This window comes from Hyposmocoma kahamanoa, unplaced genomic scaffold (genome assembly GCF_003589595.1).
Source record: "Hyposmocoma kahamanoa isolate Upper Pololo Valley unplaced genomic scaffold, ASM358959v1 81, whole genome shotgun sequence".
Taxonomy (NCBI): Eukaryota; Metazoa; Arthropoda; class Insecta; order Lepidoptera; family Cosmopterigidae; genus Hyposmocoma; species Hyposmocoma kahamanoa.
Genome location: NW_020654080.1, coordinates 4,781,132 through 4,799,863, shown reverse-complemented (window position 1 = coordinate 4,799,863; position 18,732 = coordinate 4,781,132). Strand labels below are relative to the sequence as shown.

The following is an 18,732-nucleotide window of genomic DNA, read 5'->3' as shown; positions in this document are numbered from 1 at the left end:
TTTTTTATGTCTTATAATTTATTAACTGTACTTAGCTGATCACGGAGCTCGTTGATTAAGTTATATTGCTGTGTTTATAGTCCAAGAATAGTGAGAGAACATGGAAGATATATTTCAGTGGTGTAGAGAAGGAAACGCCTTGCAAGTGAGGGTCTGGCTGGATGATACGGAGCATGACATGAATCAAGGGTAACTACGCACTGTTGTACACTGCTTCCTAGATTCCCTGAGTTTAAGAACGCCATGTGCATCTCCAGATGTTTCTTAAAAGACATTGAGAGTCTACGCCCACGGGTTGTAGCATGGCCTAGTAAATGTGTCTAATATGCTTGAAAATAGTTTTAAAATGCGTACATTACTTGTTTACACATCTAACACGCACCAAAGCGTCTTTCTGTAACAGTAATCGAATCTGGTAACTAGCGTTCTATATTTTGTTTGGCATTAAAACTCGGTCAAACTTCGTGTAAAAAAAGTTGGTTTTTGGAGGACAATGGCCTAATATCGACCCAAATTACTACATGAGTAACAATAATTCATAACAGACATGACATAATTTTTATCAAAATTATGTGACCTGTGTAAAGATAATGTGGTTACTTCACTTTGTTATCATTGCCTTTTGGAATGTGCTCTATTTTTTTTTGAATGATTACTGAATCACATTTCTGTTTCTGTTCTATTTGAAGTTCGTATCTTGTTGTTTATCCTTAAAAATTGTTTTTCCTTATATTTTTATCATAACTTATTCAGAATGGGTTTATTTATTCATTAGTAACAAAATAAAATCAATTAAGGCATATACTGATTTACTGTAGTAAATGTAATAATAATAAACTAACTTTTTTAAATCTTTCATTTCACATAGCATGATTCCAGTGACATTTGAGATTTGAAGTTTTTGAAGAGATGTAGTGATGTAATATCGAATAAAAAAAATCAATTTAAATATCTTATCGAGATAATTTGTAATGAAGAGAGGAACGATTTACAGAAAATAATTTAAGAATAAATAATAAAAATGAAAAGGATTTAATTATAATTATGTTATTAAGTTACCAAAAAAGTATACAACAAATAAAAAATCAATAACAATCAAACAAAACAAAATTTGAAAAATCACTCCAAAAACTCCAAGCAAAGCTAAAACAAAGGAAATCAACCCTCATACAACATTTAGGCACTCGCATTGACATGAGATACTCGATAGCCATTTCAATTTATCAATTGTATGGTGTAAATCTCTATGGATAAATATTCCATTGTACGCATCAAGTAGTTGGGTTAATTTATTTTTATCTTTATAACTTTATTTTGTATCTACTTAAAATACTGTTATTTTTACTTAAAATTACAACTGCAACAAAATATTGTTTGTTTTCGATACATTGTGACAAATTCACTATTTCTTTTTGTAATGTGGTTGAGAAATTTGTTAAAAACAATATGCATATACTAAATGTAACAGGACTCATCATATGTGCAGTATATACATTTGTATACTTATTATATCATATTATGCTTAAGTGTTTATATAAATCATATTGTTTAACACTAAATATTATATTTCAATATGATTTTTGCCAAATGACAATTGCTAACATAGACAAACCAAATCGAAAAAGACAGTGATTTCATCTCATGTAATTGTTGAAAAGTCCATTTATTATGATTGTAAGCAAACAACAAATTTATTTAGAAAAAAAACATAAACAAAACATCACCATTGTCTATTGATTACTGCGATTATGATTAGACTATAATTAGGCACTGCAACATGTGTGTATTATTGTAGCAACATAGGGTTGTGTAACAATTTAGAGCTTAATGTAATAATGTAGGGCTGATGTTATAAGAAAAACCTGTGCCCTAAGTAAAGGTTTGTATAAGTTGTTTGAAGTCTCAATAGACAGGTTGCCAATGAAGACGGTAAGATATGACAGGATGATCAGTGGGGTCATATCCTCTAAAACAGTTCATAAAAACATACAAGTAACACTACAGCAATTTATATGAAAATTCAACATATTTGTAAATGTTCCTAATTTGAAGTCTTGTACTCAAAACTATTAGCGCCCAATTACACGAGGAGAAAGATTTCGCGCGGTGACCGCCCAGTTACACGACTTCGTTATTAATGGCGAATCTGAATTCTGTTTAGTACTTACTAGGCAACACATTTAAATTCCTCTGGATAATGCAACCGTCGCGTAGACCAAATTTAAGCCAAACTCGCCCGCGTGACGCTCATTTAAGTTAAAACGTAAAATCTAAATAAATAGAGCGTATTTTGCCATGACAGTTAGACGCACGCGGTTGCTGCGGTCGAATAAATGCGCCCTTAGGAGATCCTAAACTTTTTCTCCCAATTTACTGTGAATAAACTTGAAAACACCTTTCTATGTATCTCAAATATGAAAATTGAATGTTATTTATCTACTCACTAAAAGTTAATAAATAAATCGTCAAAAGGAAATAATTGTTTCCTTTGGTCACTTATCCTGGTATAATATAATTTTAAACAAACTATAATCTGCTAAAATATTGTTGCTATTAATGTTATGCTATATGCTTCTATTTCCATACTCTATTAAGACCTTGTAAAAGAGCAACTTTTTGAGTTTTTTTCTCAAATAGCTATAAAAATGACAATTTCTAGTATAATCTGTTTAACTACGATATTTTTTTTTAATAAAATGTAAGTACGCATTTGACCTCCATCTCACCTGGTGCACAACAAGCACACCTAAATAATGCCTATTTACTCTCGCCTTGAAAAGGCCCAAGTTATAATGTTCAGGGAACAAGTCTGCAGGCAAGGAATTCTACTCCCTAGCCATTCGCCGTATAAATGTGGAAGCGTAACGCTTCGTGCGAATCTTTGGAATATCCACAACATAGGGGTGGAGCCCAAGCCACCAGAGCTCACATAGAAATGAGATCGACTATATAGCCACTAATAGCAGAAAATATTTTACAGATGTATCTGTTGTAAACCAATTCAACTTTAATACTTTTTTTAATGCGTTTTGCAACGTGCGGTCGATCCATGGACCATGAGCAGTTGTTTTGTTATGATCTATTTGGCGTGTTAGGCTCGCCCGCCCTGTGCTAGGCTGCCTTCATCTTTCCAATTTTTCCTTCCTTTAGTCCCACATGTGGTGCCTCTTCAATCGTCTGTTACTTAGCCTTATCCTGTTCTCTATTTTTATTTGGCTTTATTAGGCTATTGTCATGCCTAATAAAGCCAATATCTCCTGTTTGACAGTAGGGATTTGCAGATAATCATGAATATCATCCATTTTCGTGAACCACGGAGCATTTACCAAAGTTTTGAGCACACCATTTTGGAACCTCTGTAATATCTCCAAGTTTGATATACTTGCCGATCCCCACAGTTGTAATCCATAACTCCAAACCGGTTTGAGGATTGTTTTGTAGGATGGTTAACTTGTTCTCGAAGAGATAATCGGAATTTTTTGCCCAGACGCCATTCCAATGATCTGAATTTGTTGTTGACCTCATCACACTTCTTTTATATGTGTGTTTTCCAGGTTTGTCTGCGGTCAAGGTAGAATCCCAAGTATTTAACAGCAGTATTGTGGGGTAGCACATCTTCACCTAGTTTCACAGTTGGGCAATTTTCTCTTCTCAATGTAAACGTGATGTGATTGCACTTTGCTGCACTAGTTTTGATTCTCCAGTTATTCATCCAAGAATATATCTTATCAATGTGCGATTGCAATACTCTGAAGCAGTCTCCGGGTCTCTATCTGATGTTAGAATGGCTGTGTCATCTACGAATGTAGCAGTCAAGACATTAACAGATTCTGGTACATCAGCCGTATACAGCATGTAGAGCAATGGCCCTAACACCGAACCCTGGGGAATGCCTGCTTTTATATCATAGGACTTAGAGGTTGCATCATTAATCTTAACGTAGAACATCCGATCTTTTAAATATGATTTTATTAGTAGGTACATATTGTGAGGTAAAAGTTTTTTTAGCTTGCAAAACAACCCACTGTGCCAGACCTTATCAAATGCTTGTTGTACGTGTAGGAATACATCTGAGCAGTATCCTTTTTGTTCCAGTGATTTTTTTATATATTCACATATTCTGTGAACCTGTTCAACACTCGAATGTTTTTTTTTTTGGAATCCGAATTGGTGTTTTGGGACCAAGCCTTCTTCATGAAGATAGTTGTTGAGGCGTGTGTATATTTTTTCAAATACCTTTGACAGTACGGGGGGCAAGCTTATTGGTCTAGAGGATGACGTTAAATGCAGAGGTTTTCCGGGTTTTGGAACCATAGTTATTTGTGACATTTTCCAGGTATATGGGTAGTATGATGTTCTGAGAATGGCATTAAATAGCAATGTCATAAAACCTATTTTTTTTTTCGGTAAGTTCCGCAGTACCTCAGCCGAAATGTGGTTGAAGCCTGGAACTTTTTTATTTTCTAGAGCAGCAATGGTACGCCTAACTTCTGAAGGTGTGCAGCATTTGAGCGGGGGACTAAGTTGTAAGTCACTTTTGAGAAATGATATAATTTCTCGCTCTATGCTTTCGTCTCCAGTACGCTTGTTTGGGGAGAAAACGTTTTTTAAAAATTCGCCATATGCTTGAGCTCTTTCTTCATCAGTTTTGGCCCATGTCCCATTCTCTTGTTTTAGTGGGTGTAGTGCTAAGTTTGGTTTGTCACGAGACTTCACTGTCTGCCATAAGGAATGTTCGTTTTTAGATGGTAAAGTTGGACTCAGATTCTGTGAGTGGACTTCTAGTGTTTCATTTTCTATCTCGGCTAGGAATCGTTTCAGCTCTGCGGCAGCTTTGTTCAGGGCTGCTTTATCTGCGGGTGTCGACTATAGTGTCACACTCTTCTTAATCGTCGTTTCTCTAATACTTTTCGTTTCACATCCAGGGGTATGTTTTTCAGGCTTTGAGTATTCAATGCAATTTTGGTTATTAGAGTGCTGTGCCATGTAGAAGTTTGTATCAATTTAGTTAAATACATTGTCTCAATTAGTTAAATCGCAGTCTCAATGTCTTCGTCAGATTTCAGTGGTGCCAAGAGGTTCATGTTATCATCAAAGTATTCCTTAAATACTGTCCAATCAGTATATTTATTATATAGATATGGCTTGGCGGGCCGTTTTATTATAGTTGAGTCCAAAGAGTGGATCCCAAAAATGAAAAACAAAGCTAACCTCCAAGAGACAAAAAGGAATAGAATACTAGACGTACCAACAGATTTCTTCCAAACCCTATATGCCAAAGATGCGGCGAACGACTTGGAGATTGAACTAGAAGATCTAAACAAAGAAAGTATACCACCGATTCTAGAGAGTGAAGTCACTGTTGCTATCTTGTCCCAGAAAAATGACAAAGCCCAGGTCCAGACAGTATAACAAATGAACAAATGAAGAGCAACCTCCCAGGTACGGTCAAGAGTCTAACTAAGTTATACAACTCTATACTCGAATCAGAATTTATCCCCTCACAGTGGACAAACAGCACTATCATACTTATACACAAGAAAGGAGACATGAATAACTACCGCCCCATAAGTCTGATGTCGAATGTATACAAAGTATTTTCTAAGATCATACTAAACCGAATCGCGAAAAGGCTAGATGAAGAGCAACCCAAAGAATAAGCAGGTTTCAGGTCGGGTTTCTCCACCTTGGACCACATGCACGCCATCAAACAAGTTATTGCGAAATCACAAGAATATGGGCACCCACTATACATAGGGTTCATAGACTACAATAAAGCTTTCAATTATATAAATCACATTCACATCTGGATAGCTTTACAGAGGCAGGGTATTGAAAAGAAATACATAAGGATCACAAAAAAATATATACTCTAACAGCACAGCACAGGTGAAATTAAAATCTCTGGGGAAACCATTTCAGATACAGAAAGGAGTCCGACAAGGTGACCCACTCTCGCCAAAACTCTTCTCAGCGGTAATTGAGAATACCTTCAGAAACCTCGAATTGAATGATAGAGGCATAAACATAAACGGTGAAAGACTGAAGAATCTAAGGTTTGCTGACGATTTAGTAATATTTTCCCACGATCCTGTTTCCCTACAATACATGATCCAAGGCATTGCAACTAAAGCAAAGAAGTAGGCTTAACCATTAATAAAGCAAAAACCAAAGTAATGACTAACAGATCTGAAAAACCTCTAACTGTAGATGTAGAATACATTGAATATGTAGGATCCTACATTTATCTGGGCCAATTAGTGTGATTTAGTGATCAAACTGAGCAAGAAATAGAAAAAAGGGTTACCAACTCTTGGAACCGATATTGGTCACTCAAAGACATATTTAAAAACAAGCGCTATCCAATGGCAGCAAAGAGAAAGGTCTTTAACATCTGCATCCTCCCAATTTGGACCTCTGGATGCCAAACGTGGGCATTGACTAGTAAACACTATGAGAAACTCACAACCTGTCAAAGAGGAATGGAGAGAAGTATGCTGGGATTCTCTATAAGAGACAAAAAAAGAGGTACAGACATACGAAGGACAACCAAATTGGAGAATGTCACCACAAAAATCAAAATGCTAAAGTGGAAGTGGACTGGCCACATGTACAGGGAAAAAATAAAAAAGTGGACCATAAAAGTAACAGAATGGTTACCAAGAGAAAACGCCATGAGGAAAAGAGGTCGTCCCTTTAAAAGATGGTCCGACGAGTTTAAAAAAATAGCTGGACCTCTATGGACTAGGCTAACAAGAGACAGAGCCAGATGGATAGAGCTGGGGGAGACCTATGCGTCTTCAGGATGCGCTGCTGTTATAGTTTAAGTTCCTTAAAATCCATCGCACACTGTCCGTGATCTATCTTGTAAAATATCGATAAGCATGTAACTTTACGGCGGTGTTCAAGGCTCTGCAGCTTCGCCTCCACTAATTCCGAGTCACTTCAGTATACATACCGTTACCACATAAAATTTTCACAGTAATTAAAACTGTTTAAGTAAAAATAATCCTTTCCAGAGATGATCATGGCTTCAGTCCCCTCCACTGGGCCTGCAAGGAAGGTCACTTGAAGATCGTCGAGATGCTTATTAGACGCGGCGCGCGGGTCAATGTCACCAACATGGGCGATGACACGCCGTTGCATCTCGCTGCCGCGCACGGGCACCGGCCGGTCGTACAACTGGTAATTAGAACATCTTCTACTTTTTCGAGAAAAATTGAGAAAACTAATTGGAGTATGTGAGTCATATGCAACATCCCATGGCTTCTTATATAATGTTAAAAAGTCGGAGTTTATGATCTTTGGAGCCACCGGTAGGAAGAGTCCTACGTGTGCACTTCCTATACTGCTTAATGGTTCTCCGTTAAAAAGGGTTAGCCACTTTAAATACTTGGGACTCTATGTTACCGACGACCTCAAGGATGACCGGATATACAGCGCGAACGGAGAGCACTCTCGGTGAGAGCAAACATGCTTGCCCGCAGGTTCGTCAGATGTACGGCAGCAGTTAAGAACACATTGTTTCAAGCTTACTGCACACCAATGTACACTAGCGCTCTGTGGAAGAATTACACTCAGTGCTCTCGGAATGCTCTGTCCGTGCAATACAACAACGCCTTCAGGAGGCTGTTGGTGCTGTCACGTTTCTGCAGTGCCTCAGCCATATTCACTGACGCGCGCGTAGATAGTTTTACGGCTGTTGTACGTAAAAAGTCGGCGTCACTACTGAAGAGAATACGTGACAGCCCCAATAGCCTCCTGAAGACAGTTGCTGACAAGAATGAGTGCCCAATTATGCGGCACTTAATACATAATACACAATCCCTGGTAAAATATAAGTACTAATATAGTTTTATGTCTGCACCTACTAACATTTGATTGTATCTCAGTTGTCTCAATAAATAAAATTTTATTATTATTATTTTTCCATTTACTCAATGAGTAATAATGTATTACCCATTGAGTAAATGGATAATACAAACTACAGTTGTATATGTCTATAATGACACACAGTATGTAAATTTAGAAGACACGGCAATGTAAGTTATTTATGTGGTATATAAATATATTTAATTTCATTGGTTGACTTTATACCATTAACAAATTTTCCAGCTTCTCCAAAACCGAGTGGATGTAAACTTCGTGAACGAGCATGGCAACTCTCCGCTACACTATGCCTGCTTCTGGGGCTACACTGCCATCGCTGAAGACTTGGTGATGGCTGGGGCGCTCGTGTCGCTTGCCAACAAAGATGGAGACACACCATTGGATAAGACCAGGGGACAGATTATTCAAAGGTAAATATTATGACGTATTTACATTAGTTCCACAGGTCACCAGGACTTGCCCGCCGAAGCCGGCAACCTTCCCTGTAAATACAGTCACTTGGCAACTGTAGTTTGCTCCCGAAGTCGATGAGTCGATCAAACAAGTCTCAACGTATTGGCGGTCGCATCTCGCATTGAATGTTTCGAATGATTTCTTGTGTGTTTGTGCGTATATACAATTATACTTATGGCACAGATGATGTAATATTATACTAGTCTATACAACCAATCTCATACAAAGGAATGTCACACACGTAACTCAGCTTATTTTGATTTTTAACGAGTAAAGTAACCGAGTAAACCCGCGATCCGATTGTAATAATATTCTTGCAAACTAATAAATCGAAAACTGTATCATTGAGAAACCTTCGCTGTGTCATCCTTTCAACTACAGTTCGGTACCTCCAATGAACACTACGTCAACTTAATTTTTGGACCTGTTCTGTTTTTATTTTGTTTTTTGTTTCTTTATTTTTATTTTCACAAAATTCGTTTTTTTTTTTTTAATTTTGTTTTGTTTCTTTATTTTTGTTTTTACAAAATTCAGGGAGCGTAATATTAGTAAATAAATATGGCTGTGGCAAAAATAACTGAAACCGACTAAAAATTTAAGTTAGCGTGGTGTTCATTGGAGGTATCGAGTTTACTGTTTTCACCAATTGTCATAGCTGTAAATGTATTTTAATTGAACATTCCTAAAATGTTGTTTAAATAGTTTTGAATTTCTTTTTTATATTTTATGCTTCTTATTTAGTATGACATACATCTTTCTTTCTCAAATTTTTGAGATTCAATACTTTTTTTTCTCTCTCCTTTATTTTATACAAGTGTCGCCATCTATACTTTTAAAAAAGTACTAAAGTTAATTTGTACGTATTGATACACCATGCTTATAGTGAATTTGTGCATTGTGTATCCATCCACCTTTAGCCTTTTTTCATAAAGCAATACATGCTTACCTTTCTATTTTTGTATATATACTCCCGGACACATAGTTCGAACCACCTTACATTTTCAATAAAATGCCCGTAGGTTAAACAATGCTTGATTGATCAAGAACTATTATGTAACTTTGAAACTGGTATACTAAACGTCATTTCCTTAAGTCCTTATTGAGAATTTGAATTTAAAAAACCGGAGAAATCTTTTTCTTCAAAGCTATATTTTTATATTCTAGGCCTTTAAGGATAAAAATGCAAGGTGCCTCGAATTATGTGTCAAGTGAACAAGTGAACCTAGTTTGCATAAGCTAGTAACTCCATCCCCTAAGCTACAATTTTCAAAAATAGCCCTTATCACAGAGCAATAGCAATATTTAACATTGTACCAAGCAATATATATTACTTCAGAAAGACGAAAAAGTGTTTTATAATATTTAATTTATATAAATTAAAATACCTCATACAAAACTGTTATTACGCAATAGGTTTTATCAAAAAATCTAATCTCTCTATATTCGTTCTGCAAATTATAATTAGTATATAATTATTAACATACAGATCGAACACTTAGAAAAAATTCCTTCGACCCGGCTGGATTTCAACCAACGTCTTCCAGCCTACTGTGCCAGACGCTATGCCAACAAAGCCACAGAACGAACTAGCGGGGCTTACGAATTTTTCTATGTGCTTGTTGCAGATCTTAGATTTTTGTTTTTAGACTTTTTTTCTGTAGCGCCATCTGTGAGAAATCTATTTATTCAAATATTACATATATAGATTCATTATTTTATTGATACTGCATTACTTTTTTAAGATATTCTATTATTATTTAAAAATTTAACCTTTTGGTATTTAATTTGTTTTTGTTTATTAGTTTACTTGTCTAAGTATATTTTTAAATCTCAGCTACGCCCCAACGGGTCGCATACAATGTAATTTTATTGATGTTTGCTAATAAATAAACACAAATATCCCATTCTACAAAAAACCAATTGTTCCACAGACTACACGAGATTGCAGTAAACCAAGGCCAGGACCTCAAAAAGATCCAGTTCAAGGATCAATCGTGGTTGGGCCTAAAGACACGCAGTCGCGACGCTACCCTCTCGCGCCACAAGGGCATCAATATCAATGAACTGTCACTTCATACAAGGATTTCTGTTACTCCGTCTGGTAAGTTTTGGCAAATAATTCTATTATGATGAAAATGAGAATGTTTGGTTGAATGAAATGAATATTTACTAACAACTTTTACGATTCGTTAGGACCCCCTCAAATTGTAAAAAAATCTGCTAATGTTATAATCAATGGCCGGAAAAAGGTGTTCCATATTATAATATTTAACAACTCCATGTCGCGCCTAGTAGTTATATTTATACATGTATCTATGTAAGTGGAACAGCTTTTTCCGATTGGTTATAATCTGCCTACTCTACCAGTATACACAAGAGATAGTAAACATTTTTCGTAATATCGAGTTCTTAGGTTTTCGCGATTGTTACACATAGGAATTTACATATAGGCTGGTTTGCATTAATATTAGACATAACTGGTTGAAGACTATAGCACCTCACTCAACCGTGACCATGGGACTGTAAAGCGCCCGAAACGTCGGTTTGTTTGAAAAAACAAATATACGCGAATTAAATCCGGAAAAATAGCTTCATTCTTCGTAATGCTGTTTAGAATCGGCCCTGAAATGTAGCGGAAGAAGAAAACCAGACTGCTATACCTAATTAAGGTACTTTTACACTTAAGCATCCACTCTATGCTTAAAAATATTATGAAAACAGCAGAAATAAATTTTAAATAAAATACTAATTCCAATTTCTTTATAATGGCTCCATCGATTTATACGAAGATTCTGCCAATGTCAGGGTTGAAAAAGACTTTTACGTTGGTGTGACTGTGTACAGTTGGATAGCCGGAGATCAATTGAGTACGATGAGAATCTAAAAAGGGACAACACAAAAACAAAAATTAGACATTCACATTACATGCATATATAAAAAATAAAATAGAAGGGGGATGGGTTTATAAATATATAATATTGTACTGTAACTACATTTTTGACAGAAAATAGTTTTTAATAGACAAGGTAATTATAATTTAATATTTCTGATTTGGATAAATTTGGACAGGATATTTACAAAAGGACTACGAACTTGGGTCAAAGGAAATGGTAGATTAAATGGGACGGGGCATATTTTCAGGGAGCAGGTCGTACAGGAAGGCTCTTATGTTTGTATAGTGGAAATATGTATGATCTAAAGTGCCCTCCTCCAGTCCGCATTCACAAATGGAATTGTCTCTTACCTAATTTTGGCCACAAAAACGGATGAAGTTATGTGTCCTAGGCGCAGTCAAATTATTATAGACGTTACCAGTTTACTTAGGTTTCTACGCTTAAAGAACCAAGGACGACGAGGTATGTCCGGTTGAAGGTCTCCATATTGTTTGCCTATAGAAATAAAATACTAATATAATAGAGTCAAAAAGATGAGAATTTTTTTATAGTCTGTCTTTTTTGAAGATAGACTAAAATGACAGTACTGCGCAAAAGTGTTGCCCACTTGCGAGCAGCTAATGATTGCAGTCGATAAATATTCTGTCGACTATCGATTAAATATTGGTTACGCTTATGCAAAATGCCTAACTTGTTTCATTTGAATCATCATCTGCCCATTATTCGCCCAACTGCAGGACACAGGTTCATTTGAATTGTCAATTTTGGAAAATTTATACATACATACACTACATTTAGAACTATGTTTATTGAAAATGCAAAAAGGAGACATATTTTAAAGTTTTTCATTTAATGTACATACATGATCATACCACCTGTTGTTATTAAATGAAAGAAAAATAAAAAAGACAATAACGCAATTAGTAAACATTAGAACGTCGTAACATTCACAATTCAGACATTTTTGGCAAAATTTGCTTATTTTCACAATCTAACGCCAGCACATCAAACTACACATTGACGTATCTTGTTTCGTTGCACTGGAGGCGATTTTCGAATAAAAATGTGTAGTCTGGTTTGCCGTTGTCCGTACATAACTATTTAAAATTTTATGAAAACTGGCAACCCTGCAAATGTCATTTTACTCCGTTTTCAAAAAAGACAGCCTATATTCATTTGTCTACCACATTTTTTAAATTGTGTTTTTCTCCGTGTAAGAGATACATCGAGAAAATTCATATCGTTGTTTTATTATGATTATTTGCAGGTGAAACATGGCGCGGCCGTTGGCAAAAGAACGACATCGTGGCCAAAATCCTAGCCGTACGCGAGTGTACGCCGCGCATACAGCGCGATTTTAATGAGGAGTTCCCCAAACTCAGGATCTTTTCGCACCCGAACATTCTGCCTGTGGTTAGTACAATTGTCACATTTGTCAATGTACAGATGTGCTATTAATCAATGAAGAGAAGTTTCCATATGCTCAGGCAAAGCTCATTTACAGAGTAGTACCAATTGCCCTGATTTCCATAACTTGTTATTAATAATAATAATAATATGTAAGACGATCACACCAATTGCCTGGTTTCGAACTAGGAAATTCCATACAGAGATTTCGTACTCATAGTACTCTGTAAGTATCAGAACAGTGGAATTAATAAGATTCTTTGGTGGGAATTTGAATTGAAAGGACACACACCAAACGTAAACCAATGTAGATAGTTCATTTCAATCATGTGAAGAAAAGTGAATTCATGGTGTTTAAAGCGGCGGTGCTTTGAGCTCCACGTAATCATTTAGTTGTATTGTCCTTTTAAATTATATAAAATTTAAATTATTTAAATTATATAAAATTTAAATTATTTAAATTATATAAAATTAATTAATACTAACACTAGATCTGAAGTTATTTTGTTTATAACACTATATGGATTTTTATCTGAAATAAATATAAAAAATACATTCTCAAATTGGTCCTACCGGGAATCGAACCCGTGACCTCCGCATCTAACGCCCACAGTGTAAACCGTTACGCCAACGAGTTCGTCAAATTAAACTTTAAATTAACTCCTGGGGACTTCCTAGAACACTCAGACCAGGGGGTCTGAGAGACTCGTTCAATCGTTCAAAAAGGCAATATCAACTATGAAATGACTATGAAGCTTCATTTGCAGCATGCGTTTTTTAATTCGGTCGAGTGTTATACTTATTTGACAGTAATTGTTCTGGACGGAGAACGAGAGTACAGAGCCTGAATTATGAAAATGTAAAATTTTAAAGAAGGAAGAGTTAAAAATTCCATATAACCTTTTTATCTGCCAGACTTGATTGGCCGTGAGTTTATTTCACGTGACATGTCTTGCAGGTTGGTTGCTGCGTGTCGCCGCCTTCGCTGGTAGTGATATCGCAGTACATGTCCTGGGGCTCGATGTACAGCCTGCTGCACGGCGGCGCTGGCGGCAGAGTTGTCGTCGACGCAGGCGCAGCTATTCGGCTGGCTTACGACGTGGCTCAGGGAATGGCCTACCTACACTCGCTGCAGAGAGACAAGATATTGCCTACTTACCATTTAAACAGTAAACATATTATGGTAAGTGTCACTTACTACATCATATTTATTAACAATTTAAGTACAGGATGTAACAAAATGGCAATAACAAATCGCATCTTTAGAATGACGTGAATACGCAAAATGAATGTGAAATTTCGAACATTATATTAAAGAGATACATGTAACTACTAACATTGATTAGAAAAATTCCTATTCGCTAGGCATTGTTTAGCCCTACATTGTATTTTTTGGGAAATGTTTTCCATTCCTTTGCAGTGCAAATGGTAAAGAAATATTGATTTAATTCCGATTATACTTGAAACAGATCGACGAGGACCTAACAGCTCGTATCAACATGGCGGACGCGAAGTTCTCCTTTCAAGAGAAGGGACGATTGTATGCGCCGGCGTGGATGGCGCCCGAGGCCTTGCAGAAGCCGGCGGCCAAACGCAACTGGGAGGCCGCAGACATGTGGAGCTTCGCTATTCTGCTTTGGGAACTCGCTACTAGAGAGGTAGGTTCATTCAAAATAGAAATCTCAAATAAAGTTTATTGATATTCAGGTTACAAAGACCCATAAATACATATAGACTAACATATATAACAACATAATAAAACACTAATGACTAAATACACGTATTTTCTGCGACGTGTAACGCAACGTGGGTGTCCGGTAGCCCGCCTCGGAAATGACCTCATCCTTCATGAAGGTCGACAGATATTGAGTTGGTATTCTCACCACAAATGAATTAAAATTTACATTGTGGCTTGACCCCTGCTCGACAGCATTGGCTTTCACCCGTATATACTCCACAATATCGACACATTATCATGTAATAATATCTACATGACATGACAATAATGTCCTATTACTTATAACGTGTATAATTAATAACTGTTATAAAATTTCTAATGTAATAAAATTTGGAATTTTCGTGTCAGTTTTGGTAAAATAAGAAAATTGTTACTATACACCACCGAAAGGAAAGGAAAGGGGGTACTTCCATAGTGGTCCCATTTCATTTTGAAGAAAATCATCCACCTCGAAGAGTGGCTGTTTACGCATGAAGATTCATTTTTATAAATAGCGCCTAACTTTAATTTAGGAGCAATTACTTTAATGGTTGATTTTGCAATTTCTCCAATTCAAGGCGTTTTTCTCTCAATATACATTGTAGTAGTAGTGAGAACCGATTTTTATTATCTCCAGTGTCAAGTCCTGTATAGTGGCGGAACTAGGGGATATTTCAATAAAACTTAGCAAATAGTCGTCATTCCACGTACTTTTGAGGTCGGTTTTTTTAGTACTCTGTACTGAGATTATATAAAAATAATTTTGGTGATGGGTGCGTTCTTTTGCTAGCGTACACAGTTGTCACTAGAGATGAGCAAACGCCCGGGTTTTAATCCGGCGTGGCGGCGTTTTGTTATCGCCGGCTTTTAATGGGGTTAAATCCCATTAACGCCCGAAATCGAGGGCAAAAACTATTTACAATTAAATTTTTGTAAATCGAGTTTTGTTTAAATATAATGATATTATTAAAAAGTGTTTATTGCTTGCTTACACATTCCGCCTTTCTATTGTATTAATTTCAATTCGCTTGAAAATATCGTTATCATATATACCTTGAATCTTGAATTTTCATAAGAATCTCTTTGTCGAATTTAGCCGTTCGGAGTAATAATTATCATAAAAATTAACTGCCCCTGTGGCCGAACCGAATGGTAACCGTACCTACCATACTGAACTGCCACACAGAGGTCGCGGGTTCGATTCCCTAGTCAAGAGAAATATTTGTACGGCCTTCATTTGTTTCTCTCGTCAGTTTGGATGTAATTAGTGGTTGTTTATGTGTGTGCCCATGGCATCCGCGACACAGGGTTTCCCTAGTTAGCTAAAAAAAATAATTATGATAATTATAACTCCGAACTGCTAATTTAACATTCATAATTTTTTTTTTCATAGGTCATTTGTTCAAACCACCGAGTATGTAACCAGAAATAGAGACGAAATGTCATTTAATTTGTTTGAAAACTATTCTTCCAAATCATTACGGTGACAACTGCGCTCCGATTGGCCAGCCCGAATTCGAAACAATTGACCCGTGTCGTCAATTGTTTCACTTCAAATCGAACACTGTAACTTGAGCTTTGCTGTAATGGACGAGAATGGAAAAATTAGATATTTAATTACCGATGAAATGTGATTCCGTTTGTTTTGTAATCAGATGTTTTGCTGTTTTTCCCACACCACCGAGTGGAATATCCTCATAGTTAGAGATATTATCTTTGTTACAATAAATACAGAATATATACGGAGACGTACACACAGGTCAATTGTTGACGCTGTACTATTTCAGCTTTCTAATTTGTGATTTCAGCGCAAACGAGATTTGATATTTAAAAGTGATATAAGGCCCATTTGTCTGATGAATTGCCAGGGATGGATCGCCCTTATTGCGTCTCTATTTCTGGTTATTTACTCGATGGTTCAAACGCAAGTATAGTTTCACCGTTCCCGGTCAAACATTATGTATATATTATAATAGTACAACCATTTTCTTAATATCACTCAGTCATCTTCAGATTTCCGTAAGGCATTTTCCATGTCAACAACAAGATTAATGTTAAGACCTTGTGTACAGTCAACTACCTAGCTGTAGCTAGCTGGCTATACGTGAGTGGTCAGGGAAAGCCGTGCTATCACTAACAACCCTAGTTGCCTACCTAACAGCCTAGCCCTAACCATACGCTACGGAATATATACTTATATAAATAGTAGGGGAAGCCTGTCACCGTGCGACCTAAGGCAACAGACGGAAAGGAGGGAGGATAAGGGTGCTTTAGGAAATGGTTTGTCACTGCCAGTCTCACAGACTCACAAGACTGATCAGATAAGCTAACGGCTAAAGGTGTCTTGGCCGCAGTGAGAGGATGCTGTAGTCAGGAGTGCTCCGTTGTCAATAAGACAGCGTTGATGTCTGAATTCAAAGAGCGTTTTATTTACAAAACTTAAGCTATTTATACAAAACGGTATTTAGGTGTGTGTGACTATAAACAATATTATTTTTAAATGTATACATAAAGTTAACTACTCTACTCAGCAGCCTAGTTCAGAACGGTCATTGCACTGCTGAGTAGTCTATTGTCATCATTTAGCACATGTCCGGTCAGGTTGTCTGTTTACGTCACGTGCACGTGAACACCTTGTATGCATCCAAAAGCAATAATTATAACGCACCCTCAGATATTTTACACGCATACACACTTTGTAGAATCAATACCACTCACAAGAAACTCTACACTTACTCTCTACTTTCTTGATACACACTGCGACTTATTTATCTAACATAGTTTAATCTTCTTTAAACTGTTGTACTAATTCGAACATCTTTCTCATATTTTATTCTTTTCTGGGTACCAAATGAACAGTTTTATTGTACTGGTTTTGGGACTACAGAGTTCCCTTTAGTTTACTTGTAAGCCATTTGTTGATAAAAATTCGATTGAGGCTTGCCCGCCGTGGCGACAACGGTACTATCTGCTAACACAGGTTATAAATCCTTTTGTGGGGTCTGGATGTTGCCTGACTGGTCAGCAATCAATCAATAAATAATTACTGTATTATTTCTATACTCCTTGTAATGGCTATCGATAAAAGTTATTATTATAATATAAAAGTAACGGGAGGAACTCGCGTAGTAGTATTTTAGTCGGAAGCGGTCCGACTAGTTTCGACCATAATCGATGGTCTTCTTCAAGGGTTGAGTGCAACGTTCGCGACCACGTCACATCTAGCATTCGGAACTCGGGAGGCCGATACGTTGCGTCAGCGCGTCCTGGAACTCTTCTTCGCTACTGCTGTCCGTAGGGTTGTTGTCGGGAACAGTCCAGCACACAGAGCTCACCACGTCGTTACCACTAACATCTGCAGCTGCATACCGAGCGCCACGAAGACCTGTCTTCTGTCTGACGCGGTCGCGAATGTTGCACTCAACCCCTGAAGAAGACCATCGATTATGGTCGAAACTAGTCGGACCGCTTCCGACTAAAATACTACACGAGTAAGTCCCGTTACTTTTATATTATAATGTGTGATAACCGTGTTAGTTTTCATAATAAAAAAGTTATTATTACTATTATTAATTATTAAAAATATGTTTTCGCCAGGTACCCTTTGCAGATCTGTCCCCAATGGAATGTGGCATGAAAATCGCCCTTGAAGGACTCCGCATCACAATCCCGCCAGGCGTCTCTCCGCACATCTCCAAGCTCATCATGATCTGCATGAATGAGGATCCGGGTAAACGGCCTTCTTTCGAAATGGTATTACCTATTCTTGAGAAAATGAAACGTTGATACGTACATAAAGAAGAAATGAAACGGTGTATTGAAGGTAAGGTTAGTAAGAAAGTCAACAGGTACAGATACATATATGGGGTTAGGGCAAGAGACTGTTTGAGTCATATTTCTTTGATGCAGTAGAATATTTCTTATCATTGTATAAATTCATAAATTCGAGATAGTAACGACGTGTAAACATTGAGTGTGGTTTCCAAAGTATTTCAACCGCGAACAATTAATAGTGTTATAATTATTAAACAAACATCGATGTAAAATAAATATTGCAATTAGTAGTTTTGTTACTTTTGCAGCACCGCTTTCATCGTCAAAACGATTCATTTATTCCGAATTGGCTGTTTTTGTATATCAAATGCAAAAATAATGTAACTTAGCAGTATCTTACTTTAACCCCTTCATTATGCAGAAGGGATTATATTTAATTACTGCCATCTTATTCCTTTGCTTATAAATAGGCTTCTCTAAAAATAACACATTTCAATTCATTCATATTACCCGACTTCACTCACTGGATACTTAAATCTAAATAATGCCTTGAAATATTTTAACTATGAAGTTCTCTATGATTTTGACGTGTCTAAA

At 36.6% G+C, this 18,732-nt stretch overlaps 1 protein-coding gene across 1 annotated transcript; it reads left to right on the top strand.

The window, feature by feature from the left end:
* Positions 1-6: 6 nt before the first annotated feature.
* Positions 7-18,694, top strand: LOC113234059 (integrin-linked protein kinase). The gene is made up of 8 exons (XM_026469295.1): positions 7-189; positions 7,020-7,185; positions 8,116-8,300; positions 10,275-10,444; positions 12,505-12,650; positions 13,603-13,827; positions 14,114-14,302; positions 17,959-18,694. The coding sequence occupies exons 1-8, from the start codon at positions 101-103 to the stop codon at positions 18,145-18,147; spliced, it is 1,359 nt and encodes a 452-aa protein (XP_026325080.1). The 5' UTR covers positions 7-100; the 3' UTR covers positions 18,148-18,694.
* Positions 18,695-18,732: the final 38 nt, after the last annotated feature.

Bases quoted from the DNA above. Each gene is read 5' to 3' on its own strand.
- LOC113234059 (XM_026469295.1), top strand. From the start codon at position 101: ATGGAAGATATATTTCAGTGGTGTAGAGAAGGAAACGCCTTGCAAGTG. The intron at 10,445-12,504 runs GTAAGTTTTGGC...GATTATTTGCAG, and splicing joins GATTTCTGTTACTCCGTCTG to GTGAAACATGGCGCGGCCGT. The intron at 12,651-13,602 runs GTTAGTACAATT...CATGTCTTGCAG, and splicing joins ACCCGAACATTCTGCCTGTG to GTTGGTTGCTGCGTGTCGCC.